Source organism: Epinephelus lanceolatus, chromosome 2 (genome assembly GCF_041903045.1).
Source record: "Epinephelus lanceolatus isolate andai-2023 chromosome 2, ASM4190304v1, whole genome shotgun sequence".
NCBI lineage: Eukaryota > Metazoa > Chordata > Actinopteri > Perciformes > Serranidae > Epinephelus > Epinephelus lanceolatus.
In genome coordinates, this window is record NC_135735.1 from 10466514 (window position 1) to 10481872 (window position 15359).

At 39.6% G+C, this 15359-nt stretch overlaps 1 protein-coding gene across 8 annotated transcripts in view; it reads right to left on the reverse strand.

Moving 5' to 3' along the window:
• Positions 1 to 15359, reverse strand: part of nav2a (neuron navigator 2a) — a 305157-nt gene that overhangs the window by 13812 nt on the left and 275986 nt on the right. For all 8 annotated transcript variants that reach the window (XM_078173805.1, XM_078173798.1, XM_078173804.1 and 5 more), the window contains 5 exons: positions 12117 to 12169; positions 7368 to 7391; positions 6879 to 6953; positions 263 to 346; positions 22 to 145 (listed from right to left, as the gene is read on the reverse strand). In XM_078173805.1, the coding sequence (XP_078029931.1) occupies positions 22 to 145; positions 263 to 346; positions 6879 to 6953; positions 7368 to 7391; positions 12117 to 12169 (360 nt within the window). The remainder of the gene's footprint in view (positions 1 to 21; positions 146 to 262; positions 347 to 6878; positions 6954 to 7367; positions 7392 to 12116; positions 12170 to 15359) is intronic.

Below are 15359 nucleotides of genomic sequence, written 5' to 3' on the forward strand. Positions count from 1 at the left end.
TAGTGTAGTGTTTGTGTTTACCTGTCCTGTCCCCTTTAGGTGTGAGTTCAGGTGTGTTGATGACTCCATTGATGGCAGCCTGAGCCACAGCGTTCTGCTTCTTCAGCAGCTCGATGGTTTTCCTCAACTCATTCAGCTCAGAGTCCTGCACAGAGAAAATGACAAGTGGGTCAAAGCAATGAATCAAATGCAGAGACTTTGAATGTGCAATTTTATTAGTGCACAGCACAGTCTATTATAGAGCAGGTGGTGCTGCATTCACCTTCTGCTCTGCTGTCAAGGTGAGACTCTTCAGTCTGATGGTCATGTTGCCCAGACTTTGTTCAAACGCTGCCACCAGGTGAGCCTGCAGAAGAAACAAAGTTGTGCAATGGTCACAAAAATAAACTGGAAAAGCAGAATGTTCTGACAGTTTCACATGTCAGAATTTTTGGGTAGACTGTAAAATGGCAAAATACCAGTCCTAGAATCTAATCAGCTCCAATCCCTTTAAGAGACAGAGATACAAACACAAGACTCCAATAGTCTATGTGAAGAGAAAAGGTTTTCTCATATACCTCCTCTAAAGATGCATCCATACTGAGAGGAGTTAAGCCTGGGTTGCACCTCAGTGGTTTCCCCCACTGGCTGCTGGACGCCATGGAAAAGGAGTCAGCTGGAGGTTAATTCTGACAATAAAGCTATGGGCGCTAACTGCAGAGGGCTAACTGGACTGCTAATGACTGAACAAATGTTGAGGGAGTTGATTTAAGAGGGAATGAAGACATGTTAACTGAGCTGCGATAACCAGTAGAGACATTGAGCTGGGAAAAACAACCTAAACAATCTAATGCATCTGATAAAGTGTGAGAGGTGTCGACACAACTCCTTCAACCTTGGGGCTGAAACCCAAACATGACATCAGTCAAATAATCTCCGTACCAAAATGAAAACATAGCCAAATCCAAATAATTATGCAAAAAAAATAACAGCCTGTGATAAATGAGTATCTACTGAAGGTCAGCTCTGGACAGGTTCCCACACTACAAACACAACACTGAAGCCAAACCGTGACATCATTCTCACCAAAAACAGTCCCTTGAGCAAGAACCAGTCATTCATGCTAAGACACAACATGAAGTCATCTTCGGGTAAACCTCTTTCATTACAGTTTGGGTAATTTTTATGTTCTATTGTAACTTGATTTGACAGATTTCTGGCTATTATAGTGTGAGAATAAAGTGACGTAGTGAACATGAGACTCCAGACTGGGTAGGTTGGATTGAAATTTAAAGTTGATGAGGTTCAATCTCTGGGAGGGGGTACTGTAAAGTAAAAAACTGCACAGTAAATTCAAATGGGCTGACTTCCTGTTAGGTTTAGGGCATGGCTCCAAGAGACTTCTTTTGAACACATGGTGATGTTACATATGCCTACCAAATTTCCTACATCCAGGTGAAACCTAAATGTGGGCCTTAATTTTTTTAAATTTCTTAGGGGGTGCTACAGAGCCATTTTTCACCAGTTCTGATAAGTGTGCCACATTTAGTGATTTAAAAGCACCTTTAGCCCCTCAAAAATGCAACTGATTGCACACTTTTATTAGTATCCTCACACTGTCCTGTGCTCAAGCCCATTAATATGAAAATAAAGGATTAAAATTGTAAATGAACTCATGCACAACAAATAAGCACACTGGAAGACTTGAAAACTTAATTTTCAGTGTGAAGCTGGAGATTTTGCTGGTTTAAACACCAAACAAGGTGAACGGGGTCATCCTTCACGATACTGCATGAGGCTTTAGACAATATAAATAATATGCAGATGCCTGCAGGACGCGTGTGTGAGAGCTGAGTAAAGCGTTGACTGATTTGTGATTCAAGTCGTGACTTTTTGCGGCAAAGGATGTTCTTAGATTCTCGGCCTCAGGGGCTTAAAGGCGTGTTCAACTCATTTGTCTGTGGTGTGTAATCAAATATTTGAACAGATGAAGGCCCTCCCTCACTCACCACATCCCACCTCATGACCCCCCCCACTACCAGCCCCTGTTTTCTGTCTGTGTTTTTCTTTCAACACTCACACCACGCCTTCTTATATCCAGGCGTCATTAGCTGTAAATCTTCAATCCACATCTGCGACAGTCCCTCAGCAGTGTGCTGAGACTTGACTCTCTGCTGTAATCTAACACCGTTGCCTTCCCTCCATATCTCTAATCCACAGTTAAAACACCAACGTGCATTGATTCAGACAGCAGATCACAAGCTGAGCGTGGCGAGACTTGTGCAATACAGATGGCTGGGTGGCAGAAAGGATCGTGTCTGGAGACGCTTTAAGAGATTTCCTGATGGTTCTGCCAGATGTAAAATTACACCTTCTGGGAGTACAGTGCTCGGTGGGAGCTATTTGTTCAGTTTTTGATGAATATTAGGAAAGGTACTTGCGTGCATTTGGGAGATGTTTGGGTGCTTGAGAGAGACAGAGTGCCAAATTTCAAAGCTCTTTAAAATTGAGTCTGTCTCTTCCCAAAACAAACAGTTGATTCTGCTTCAAGTCATGGCATATGGATTACATTTATTTTCTGAAATTATCAATACAGTTACATGATTTTCATTTTAACTTTCAACAGCTAATAATTACATTATAGTTGGAATGTGCACTTAAGAATTACAACCTTGCCTAATTTTAAACACCAACATATATTCATTATTACTACACTATTTTGCGTATACAACTGATGGTAATGAAAACTACATTTCGCTGAAATCATATTTATGGTTTTTATGTGGCAAATTGATTGACTGATTGATTCTAACGCAGAAAACACATCAAGCAGTGGTGAACTGCTGCAGCGGCAACCCAGTACTGCAGTCATTTGGCTCTGTAGGGCATTGCGGCTATGGAATACCTGCAGCCAGACCTGTGACTTATGTTACATTTTGACTTGTGTTACACAGATTTTCTTTCCGCCTGCCTGAAACACATGAACAGGGCTCCTGGCCACACAAAAAAATGCAATTGTTGCAGCAAACCACATTTTAACACTGCTTGGTGTGTTTTCAATAGGGGTGGGAATCGCCAGAGAACTAACGCGATACTTAGGTCACAATATGATATCATTGCGATGCTGCAACATGCTGAGTATTGTGATAAAATATATTGGGATTTATCACCTTATTTCCAACAGCAAACTACAAATTATTTCCCCAAAGAAAAACATTGTCAACATCAGTTTTGCCTCACAAGATAAAGTCTGTTTATCTGACTAATAATTTTTATTGCAGTAAAATGTGATGCCAAGCAGACAAACTGAAAAGCACCGTCATAAAACCTGTCCGAAATGCGGCATACACCTGACAAACTCAAGTGATGGCAGATTTAACATCCTCTGCAAAGCCAGATTAAACGTGAGCAGAACACTTTACATGCATGTATCCCGCTAACTTAAAAGCAACACCCATGTTAGAAGCTATATCTGTAACCACAATCCCCCAATCTTGTGTTACATTTTGCAGCAGGTCTGCAGTGGTTGCTCAGGTGTGACTTCCGTGTACTGCTCTAGTTTGAAGAGCAGCAGGCCCAAATTCTCAGTGAGACAATGTGCCGTTACAGTCACATATCAATCCACTGACCTTGATGTTTAGGCATCACGAGTTAATGCTATCGTTACCCTTCCTACTGTGCTCAAGTATTCCTCAACTTTATGCCTGACTTCTCTGTAAAGCTTGGGTAAGACTGTGTCGGTGTCACATACCTGCTAGTTTAAGGTTAGTCAAGCTATGCGTCTCCACTGTTGGTTGGTTTTTCAGCGGAGCGGGTTTAGCATTAGCTTAGCCGTTAGCGGCTAATGCTATCTCTGTATGGTTGGCGTGAAAGGTGAGCCGCCATGGTCGAAATATTCCCAGTGTGTTCTCATATGACACTGCTTGTTAATCGCGTGTCTTATATCCAAAGCCTTAATTCCTTCTGTGTTAAAAAAATCCAAAATAAGTCCAGACGTTTGATTTAAACGCCGACGGCGCGTGTCTGATTTCTTTCTCAGGTGCCTCCATCTTTGTTTTGATGAACTTCGGCCTGACTGTGACCTCTGCTGATCTCACCGGGAAAAAAACATTAGCACCATCTAGTGAACTAAAAAAGCAACTGATTTTATTCTTCTAGTACCAAAAGTTGTATTAAATATGTACAAAAATTAATGATGTATATGGGACATTCTACCGAATGTGTGCAAAGTCAGGCTGGAAATATTTTGAAATTTTGTATGTTTTATTTCCAAAACTTTGTCCCTATATATATTGTACCATATGTAAAGGTCACATATCTAGTAAAATGACTGTAAATTTTTATATTGTATTTTCAGACTGTTTTGGAATGTTTTTCCTCTCCCAAAATTTGTCACTACCGAAACATATAGTATTATATTATACAAAAAAATATATATCAACCTGTTATGCTTGTTCCTTCCCTTGTCTAAAGATTAAAATTTTTACAAATTTTTACTGAAGGTTTTCACAATTAAATCTGTAAAAATTAATATTTTAACAAATTTCGAAGTTCAAATTATAGAATTCTTCAAAATCTAGATGCAGTCTTTCTTTGTAAAATGCATAACGCTGATCAGATTGATTTCAGAGTTAATAACTGATGAAATAGAACATAAATGTAACCCATTAGCATCATAATACTTTAGTTGATAACTCAATATACTTCATTTTTTACAAAACACCCAGTGTTTCGGTAGTGACTGCACTGTTTCGGTAGTGACCATTATTCTGTTTCTAAGGCTGCATCATACTTCCTCAAATGTATGCCTTATGGTGGGAATATTACAAAGACAAAGACAAATGTTTTGTGGTCAATAAAACAATTTAATTTTTGAGAGGGCACAGCAGAGCAGAGCAGAGTGGAGCAGAATAGAGCAGAGCATAGTAGAGTAGAGTGGAGAAGAGTATAGTAGAATAGAGCAAAGCAGAGTATAGTAGAGTAGAGCAGAGCAGAGTATAATAGAGTGGAGTAGAGCAGAGTATAGTAGAGTAGAGCAGAGTAGAGAAGAGCAGAGTAGAGCAGAATAGAGTATAGAGTAGAGCAGATTAGAGAAGAGTAGAGTAGAGTAGATTATAGAGTAGCCCAGAGTAAAGTAGAGTAGAGTAGACCAGAGTAAAGCAGAGTATAGAGTATAGCAGAGCAGAGTATAGTAGAGTAGAGCAAAGCAGAGCAGAATAGTGTAGAGCAGAATATAGTAGAGTAGAATATAGTAGAGTAGAGCAGAGTCGAGTAGATTATAGAGTAGAGCAGAGTATAGTAGAGTAGAGCAGAGCAAAGTATAGTAGGGTAGAGCAGAATAGAGTAAAGCAGAGTAGAGTAGAGAAGAGTAGAGTATAGAGTAAAGCAGAGTAGAGTAGAGTAGAGCAGAGTAGAGCAGAGCATAGAAGAGCAAGACTTTGGACCACAAAATTATGGGGTTTCACTACTGACCATTCCATTTTGTCACTACCGAAATGATCATGTCACTACCAAAACTTTACCATAGGTTTCGGTAGTGACTGTTTCGGTAGTGACATTCCTAGCTATTTTTCAGGATAACTAAAGAATGCTAGCAGTCACATGGCTAACAAGCACATGTTTGAAGAGTTGTTCACACAGAAAAACATAATATTTTGCATAAACCCCCCAAAGCTTTACATAATTGAAGAGCACATGTGTTCGGTAGTGACGGTTTTAAAAGTTACACGCTGATTTTCAGACTTTGGAAGACATTTATTTAAAAAATGATGGGAGTCAGCGACTTACCATGCAGCCATGTGGGACGGGGGTGCAGTACTACCCCCCTTCTCAAAAATTCAGGGGTGTGGCTAAAATCCAGACTCAACCAGTGTATTAAAACTCTTGTGTTTTGGTAGTGACATGAAAACAAGGGACACTATTTTTTTTAGCATAGTTTCTTAATTTAAAAATTAATCCTACAGTACATCTAAATCTTTCAACTTGTGTTTAAACTTAATCACAAAGATGTTTTAAATTACACTTTTGAAAAAAATATGAAAAATGTTTTAAGTGTTATTTACATGAATTGAATTTTAGAGGTCAGGGTTGGGGACAGCTACTTCCCAATAGAAAGTACCCTATAAATGGTGATTTTGTATATATTTAGCTTATCACTTTTTCATTTAATGTCCTGGGTATAAATAGGTCATAACATAATCTTTGTAAATATCTATGTCTGAATACTCAATTATATCATTTTTGTTGTTTTTTTGTTAAGGGACAGCACTTTGCACAAAATCGGTAGAATGCCCCATATAATTAAAGATTGATCCTTGGCGCCTGTGTACTGATACAATATGGCCACGCAAAATATTGCGATACTATGCTATATCATTTCCCCCCCTTCCCCTACCTGTTAATAAAAAAATTATAATTTTGAGAATGTTATTATGCTGAAGTTAGTATTTATCTCAAAGCATCACTTTGCCAAAATATATCCTCATAGTGCAGCCATAATGGCAGTAGACTGTTCAGTTTCATACTTAATCTAAAAAGACACTAGTTTTAAATTTATTGTCAAACACAAATTGAAGGTAACTTGTTTTTTCTGTGTCTAGAATTTTATTTGAAACAGTGTACATAGTAAAAACATATTGGAATCTATTAGAATATTGGTCCCAGAACACTTGGAACTGCTTATTTGTGTGGTATTTAATAAATACCTTAATAATAAATTGATATATAATAATTTAAAAATTTTTTTGGGGCACAGCCTTTGTTCAGTATAACAGCAAAATTAGTTTTTTTTGTATTGACCACACTATTGATTAAAGTTGTGGCATGATAAATACTGGAAGGAAATAGTATACACGTCTAAAACAGTTTGTTCAGGAGTGTGTGTTTGTCTGTTCACTTACGTTGGCACTCAGCTGTGTCGTCAGGGCGGAAACCTTTTCCTGGGAGGCATCCAGTTCCCGACGCAGCTTGCGGATCTGCAGACGCAAAAGAAGCACGACATCAAAAAGGACCAAGACAAAAGCATACGTGCCTGCTCCATAACGGCACGCATTGCTAAACACACACATACAAACGCATCCAAGCACAAAATGAAAAAAAAAACAAAAAACTGTGGCAACAAATGAGGGAGTCTCCAAGATCGGAGCTCTGATACGTTCAGGTCAAGAGATGAAACACAGAGGATGCATAAAAGAGCACATACAGGTGTACACAGGTGTTCAGAGAGGAACAAGAGCCTGTTACAGGGTCAGTCACAATACAGATACATGTGTAACTAGATATAACTGCGAAAACGCCCCCGTGTTTCAACAAGTCCAACCACTGCACATAGAAAATTAAAGAGCTGAAAACACACAGGATACAAGTGGTGTGGGCGGGTCGATGCTTACCTCTGACTGAGACTTCTCCTCATTCTGTAAAAACAAACATCAGAAGAAGAGAAAATCATTAGAGGACGTACTGACTGAAATGTGACATGCTATAATGAGAAAGAAGGAGTTGAAGCTGCCGGAGGTCAGACTGTGCGCGATGCACATGTCCTGACTCCTGCTTGATTTATTAGCTCCATGGAGACAAGCTGTATAAACTGTGGAGGAGATTGTCGGGTGTAATATGTCTGGAAAGCAGAGATATCCTCCTGAAGGCATTTCACTCATCTGTGTGTGTGTGTGTATGTGTGTGTGAGGGAGAATCCCATTGTCTCTATAGGCTGCACACAGAACAATAGTAAGAAAAGACCGGTAGCCAAATGCGTATAGAGAGAGAGAGCAGGCAAAACAAACGCTCACACGAACACAACACAACCCTCTGCTGCTGCCGTTCACCAAAACAGTGAGACATGCAACACCCACATTTACATGTAAACAAGCTGCACGGTGCACTGACACTGCATCTGGACATGTTTTTTACAGTTAACCTGACAGGAGCTGCTTTTACACCAAGTTCATAGTAAGTGGCAGTGAAATTTCCTCATGCAAAACTGGTTCATTTGCTTTGTTTGTTGTCAGTTCAACACCTTTTAAAGTGGAAACAAACCACTTTTCAACTGCCTCCCCAAGCTGCATTGCAACTACCTGCATCCTCCGTCAACAGGAGTCTTTTTCTTTTGCCAGAGCTTCCACAGTTGGTTGTTCCAACGTCTGCCATTTGTGCTACTTGGGATCTTAACTGCAAAGATCTTACAGTATATTCTTTGGCCACTGGGGATAGCTACCGATAGCTTCCGGAGAAAACAAAACCACTATTCTCTTCCTGTTTTGGTCCAAGGCTATTAAATGAAGGCTGGGAAATGCTCTCTGACCCCATGGGAGCTGTGGGGTATTACAGCTGGAGTTGCAGTGTTGGAGGGTTACAGCAGACGGCACTAAAAATAAAGGGATGGTGTCAACTCAGGTGCTCTGTGGGCGGGCTCAGCCTGACAGAACTTTTGGGTATGCTTGACTGGATTTGCTGCCAACAGAACATATAGATAAAAAATATTCATACAGAGTGTGATTACATGGACATGAATAACCCGTTTATGAGGATAATCCTGGTTATGATCACATTAAGAATATGGTGTTTACATGAGCACCGAGAAAATAGGATATTCATATTCCTCATATTCATCCTGGTTTCTTTGGAGTGCTCCAGCTAGCATATTCACATTTCTCATAAACAAGATATGGTGTTTACATGCTAAACACATAAACAACATACTCCCAAAACCTGATCATAAACAGGTTATTCATGTCCATGTTAACGCACACATAAACAAAATAGGCTACTCTATAAACTTGATCATAAACAGGTTATTCATTCACAGAATGCATTTGTTCATGGTCTGTTATTAAGGACGTTCCCAATTATTGCAGACTTATAATTCTCACCCTTATCTTAATTTTTCGTGTAAAATATATTCCGACCCGAGGCCGACTGTGAACGCCATAGTGAAACGGATCAATCATCCCCATGTTGTTCTATGATAGTGCGCCAGCTGTTGAGCCTTTCAGAAATCGCAGACCAGAGCATAACCTCCTTGTTTTGGTCACACAATGGTTGAAGCACCTCCTCTGTGCTGTAAATTGGGCGGAACTGCATAGTGAAAACAAGGCTCATAGGGAACACATCTAAACGGGGCTGGTGTTATTATTATATAGCCATTACATTCTGCAGTCAACAGCTACTTTATTATAAGTTTAAACAAAAAAAAACTTGTCTATTTCCACTTTACTTTAGTGCCATCCAGTGGTAATATCAAAAACAACACTATGATTGTTGTCAACAAAAACCTGTCATCAAAATAGTTTGAAAGAAGTTATTATCATGTAAAAAATGATAGATTTGATTATTATTTTTCAATAATTAATTACCTTTAAGGCTATCCATTCGTTGAAGCTGTGTTACACTCTCCAAAGTTTATTTTCTTAGTCCTGCTTGTTTGTTTTAATACAATTATTTCCCAAATTTTGAAAATGATTTCAACCAAAATTGGACAAAAGTTAGGTTATGAGACAAAGAACAAGATTTTGGTGCATTCACAGGATTCTTTTGTTCTTTTTATAACATTTTCACTATGAACTTCTGCGTTTGCTTCATAATTAACCCGATACGATACGATATTCGATCACTAGATGGACTGTGATGCAGGTTAAAAGTTTCTTGACATATCCTAATTATTCGTGCAGTCTTGGTGGAGTTACAGTATTTGTTCTCTGAGTGCTTTTCTTTAATAACAGCTTGTTTTTTGTCTAATCCACAATCAGTATCTTTAAAACCTGTGGGAGGCCTGAACACAGCGCTTGTGTTGTGACATAAGCAAAGGCGCACATCTGATAATTAACGATTTTTCATGTGGTTCCACCTCCCAACCACAAAGCACTAGAACAGGTTTCAACAGCCTTATGTGTCTGTGCATGTATAGCACATGTGTTCTGCGGCATGAGTGCATGGTTTACAAAGTGGCATCTATCCACACATGGTCTACACACCCAAACAGAGCTGTCAATCACGCACACAGGACCAGTCGATCCTAGATACACAAACAGAGCAGCCTGTGTGTCTTGGAGACGCAGACAAAACACAAGAGATCTCACCATGATGTAAAATCCTGGACCAGAACTTCACAAACAAAAACAATCCCATGAGCTATCAACATTGCGGCAGTAAGGCAAAGTGATAACATGCAAGCAAAAAAAATAAATAAATAAATTGAACAGGAAAAACGTTATCTGAGGAAAATCAAAGCTAGAGTGAAAAACAAAATAGGTCTTCGTGGTGATGTTGTGGAATTTGCAAACATCCAGATAAGATTTTTTTCAGGTAAGAAGCATCTAATGTCACACTCAGTCAGACACGTCAGTTTTACTGATTAAAAAAAGAAAACATATCTGTGATTATATATTCTATGTTGTTATATATTTGACTTACAGCTGCATCTAACTCCAATAGAGCAAAAAAAAAAAAAAAAAAAAAAGAAAAAGAAAAAGCAGAATGAAGTACTCCTGCACCCCTTATCATCCCTACCGTTAGCTGCCAGGACGTGACGGTGCCCGTCATGGATAAAGTCGCCATCATCTTTGCCTCCACTCCTTCCCCCCCTCTGATTTCAAACCTGAGACTCTCCTGCTCAAAGGACCAGCCAGTGTCCGAGCACAGATCCAGTGTCTACACTGCTACACCTGCCCAGGTGAGTACACAAGCCCACACAGGGAGGAGGAGCTATGCTTTACAGACAAGACTCTGATTGGCTACTGCGTGTGCATGTGGGCTGTCCCAATGTTGTCTACGTGATTACAGCCAGACCTTTTTCTCTCAGGGTGTTTGAGTCAGATATGTGAATGGATTAGAGGGTGAATGTGTAACAGCATGTTCTGAAAAACTCAAAAACTCAATATTTCATAATTCCATAGGCAAAAGCAGAAACCAGTTGCTCTGGTTTCCACATAGACTGTGGAGCTATCTGGACTGATATACTTGCTGCTTGCAGAGATTTCCTACAATGAGATTATGTAATAATCATACAGAGCTTGTTACTTACCCTTATTTTATCTCAGGGTTGAAGAACAGAGCTCATACTGATGCTTTACTAGATATGGGAAATGACTGCTGGTGGTGTTGTGTTATTGATTAATTTCATACTTACTCATACAATGGAAATGAAGACAGGAAACAAGACTATGATATGCACATGGGTGGATTATGAGACAATGGGCCCCTGGGCACAGATGTGCAAAGGGCCCCACCATCTCTACTACAAGCAACACACACAAAGACTTTGTGGTTGTTTTCTTCCTTTTTTAGTCATTCGTCTCTCTGAGGTAATGCTGTGTCTTACTGAGGTAATTTTGTGTCTCCCTCTGAAAGTTTTGTGTCTCTTTGTGGTTGTTTTCTATCTTTTTGTAGTCACTTTGGTCTCTCTGAGGTGATGGTGTGTCTTCTTGTGGTAATTTTGTGTCTCTTTGTGGTAATTTTGTGTCCTTTTAGATCGTCTTGTGTTGCTTTGTCGTTGTTTTCTGTCTTTTTGTAGTCATTTGGGTCTCTCTGAGGTGATGGTGTGTCTTACTGTGTCAATTTTCTGTCCCTCTGAGGTAATTCTGTGTCCTTTTACGGTCGTCTTGTGTCACTTTGTAGGCACTTTATGTCTACGTCTGGCTGTTTTGTGTCTCTTTGCAGTTTCTTTGCGTCTCTTTATGGTCTTGTTGTGGCCATTTTCAGTTTCTTCATGGTTGGTACATGTTAATGTGAGTGACATTTTGCAAGCAAAAGCCAGGTCCTGACACTTGGATCTGTGCCCAGTAGGCCTGTTCAGTAATCCATCTATTGACATGCAGCAAGGGACATTGCGATTATGTGGTATGTGTCCTAAGGGTTAGGGTTAACATATTTGATCCCTTAAATTTGGTAACTCAAGGGTTTTGACCAAGTTATGTCCTGAACGAGATATTTTCCAGGTGAAAAATTAAGCCATAAGTGCTCTTTAATGAACAAACTATGTATTTAGTGGTGAAAAAAGGACCCGAAAGGTAATGCAATTAAAAAAACAACAACAACCCAAAACCCCTTGCTTCTACACTGCATCAGTATTGGAGGTTCAGGGATTCAAAAAGAATGCACTTAACACCATTCCTGATGAAGTCTTTGAGGTTTTGTGTACTCACCGTGGAGTAAATGGAAGAGGTGCTGGAGACCAGAGACAAGGATGATCCGTGAACTGAAGAGACAAAAACCACAAGCAAAAGTGGGGATTAGAAAGTACATCTGTACACACAACAGTACCATGATTATGAACAGACCCCCCGCACACACCACCCACTCCGCTCCAACCCTGCCCACCCAGCACTGTTCCGCCCAGTTTTCCCAGTTGCTCCCGCCCGCCCCAACTCTCCTTCCCACCTCCTCCCAAGCAAAATGAGTGCAGCTCTGCGGCCATAAAGATAAAAACTCCTACACGTTACAGTTGGACTGTGGCGCAACTAATGACAGCCTGAGCATTACTCTGCTAATGACTCAGCCACTAATCACACATCAGAGGCCGGGACACAACGCCAGTACTGTTTCCTGCCTGGGAGCAGATCAGAAAGGATCAGCAGCAGTGATGTCATCAACCACACAGTGAGGTTGGGCTGATTCCGGAACATTCATTCAGTCATCCGCCTCGCAGATGGAGCAGACACTGGTTTACTGAGGACTCACTTTTATCTTAATTTGGTCTAGACAGCAAGGTGTGCAGGGGAGCCACATGAGAAGGAGAATATTAATTTAGATTTACTGCTGTGGTTTTAATGCGTACCTGTACATTTTAGGACCTGGATTCATAAGAGCAATGACAATTAGTTCACTCATTGACTGACAAAACATCAACTGTTGCACCTATTTTGATATGTGAAATTCTCTGGATTCAGCTTCCCCAGTGAGATGATTGCCGCTGTCATATATAGCAGTAAACAGCATGTTTTAGGTTGTTGGTTCAATTTAAAAAAAAAGACATTTCAAGACATCACTTTGGGCTGCAGGATATTTCAACCAGAACTGCTGCTACTTGCATGTGTATCATGCACTCTGTGCAGGGCATCAAGTGCTGGAGGAGGTACCATTACAGCCACTGATCATTAATCATAATCCTAATGACGAACTATTTTAAATCTAAGATGAAGCACAACTACAATAGGCACCATTTGACTGTTATATGCAATATGATATGCATCAGTTCTGTCTTCATTCTGTGGATTGCTACAACAATAGACCACGGAAAGCACCACAAAACAGTTATGCTAGTGGTACCTGAATGGGCAGCCACAGCCCTGATTATAATTGGCACTCTCAAAAAATTTCTAGACAAAACAGTCATCTGACTGATAAAGAAAACAACCTGCAGATAATTCATTTCTTCCTGTGTGGAGTGGACTGTAGTCATGATGGTATTTTAATTTTGTGATCTGTTCTTCTGTGATTTTGTGAGACATTATCAACTCACTGGTGCCAAACTGGCCTTTCAGTGTTTGTTTCCATCACACATGAGTTCTGTTTTTTGGAGTCATCTGTTAACACTGGTGTTGATTTAGTGGGTACATTTTTCTGATTTCTGGGTCTTCATCATTTTGCCAAATTGTGCTGTTTGACATTTTATTTATTCATTTATTTTATTTAACCTTTATTTAACCAAGAAGTTCCACTGAGCTTGAAAATGTCTTTCACAAGAGAGACCTGGCCGAGGTAGCAGCCAAACAAAACACATTTAAAATGCAACAAATACAACTTATAATGCAAAAATCCATGATTCAAACATAGTGGCCTCTCAAGAAAAATGAGCACATGTCTCCATCATTAAATTAAAATTAATTTAGCAGGGCAGTTTGTAATGAATGAAATGCAGTCTGAGGCTCTTGCATCGCCTGCACAATGGAGGGAGCATGCATGTAAATGACAGTGTCATCTGCATTTTATTGATGGTACATGTGTATATATTGCAGTTTGCATTGAGTTTAAAGATACTTGTACTTTACTCAAGTATTTCTAGTAAATGGTACTTTATACTTCACCTCTACTGCAACTTATATTTTCACCCCACTACATTTATTTAACACTCATAGTTACTTTTTACATATAAAAACATATGATATACTTGCATGATGTGGTGCAGTACTTATCTACGCAGTAGTACACAAAAACTGGCTCCACCACAATATTAAATCATTCAGACACATGTTTGTTAGAGGTAAAACCTGACTATTATAATATAATTTAACACTGTGAGGAACTATTCTGTATAATGAGTACTTTCTAAGTAAAACAAATGTGCGTAATGTAAAATACTGACTTCAGGACTTGTACTTTTACGCAATCAATCTGAGTACTTCTTCCACCACTGCTTAAACTCTATTTGACAGCATTTTAATACATTAAAAATTCTGCATGACAAATGTTCATGATTGATTTGTAAAAAACAAAAGAAAATGTACATATTAGTTTCTCTCAACAGTTACACAGATATTGTGACATATTGCACACAACTGTCTCATAACAATAAATGGGAACAGAAGGATGGAGGTAATTTCTAATGTAAAAAAAACATTAATCTCAGTTTCTGAACATCTGTTTCCAAGGGATAAGAAGAAACCTGTTGATAAGTTGTTTTGGAAGATATTGGTTTCTACAGACATAAAGAGAAGTAGAGCAGATATTGAGGTGAGTGGGAGAGTCTGGGTGGAGGGGGTGAAGTGACACTACGTTGTGGTGTCGCTCTCACACAGGACAGGTCTGACAAAGTGTTGGGTGGATGATGTGACTTTTGTCCTGTCAATCCAACAACAGTCGGGTAACTCTACACCTCAGCGACATACACATGTACACACAAACCGCATGTCCTCGCCGACCCACACACAATGCGATCCAACACACAAGCAAAGAGAGAGAAAGTTATGTCGGAGGTTTCATGTATGTCATCAAGTCTCTCTCACGCCTCTCATTGTGATCCCTGTAATTATCCCCTCCTTTGAAAGGGAAGGCAGACTCATGGAGCTGGGAAAAGAGGCAGATGTGCTACTGGGGGGCGCAATAATAATACGTTTGTGTCTGTCTTATTGTGCATGTGCATATTACATGAGTGCTACCTGTGTGTTTGTGTATCGCTTCACAATAAGGGGAAACGCTCAGGCACGTCTTTTAAGGTCGGCTGTACAATAGATGAGTGGCAGCTGTCTGCTTCACTGAGACAACTAAACGAAACTCTACAAACTGTTTATATCACTGGTCTTTGCTTCTAATTGTAACACTCGAAAAACAACTTGAATCAGTTTCCAAATAAATTTAACATCACAAAGTTCATGCAATTGCAACATCACACATTGTCTAAGCTACCTGTTGAAGTGCTTCAGGTATTAAAAGAGGGGGTGACTCACGTG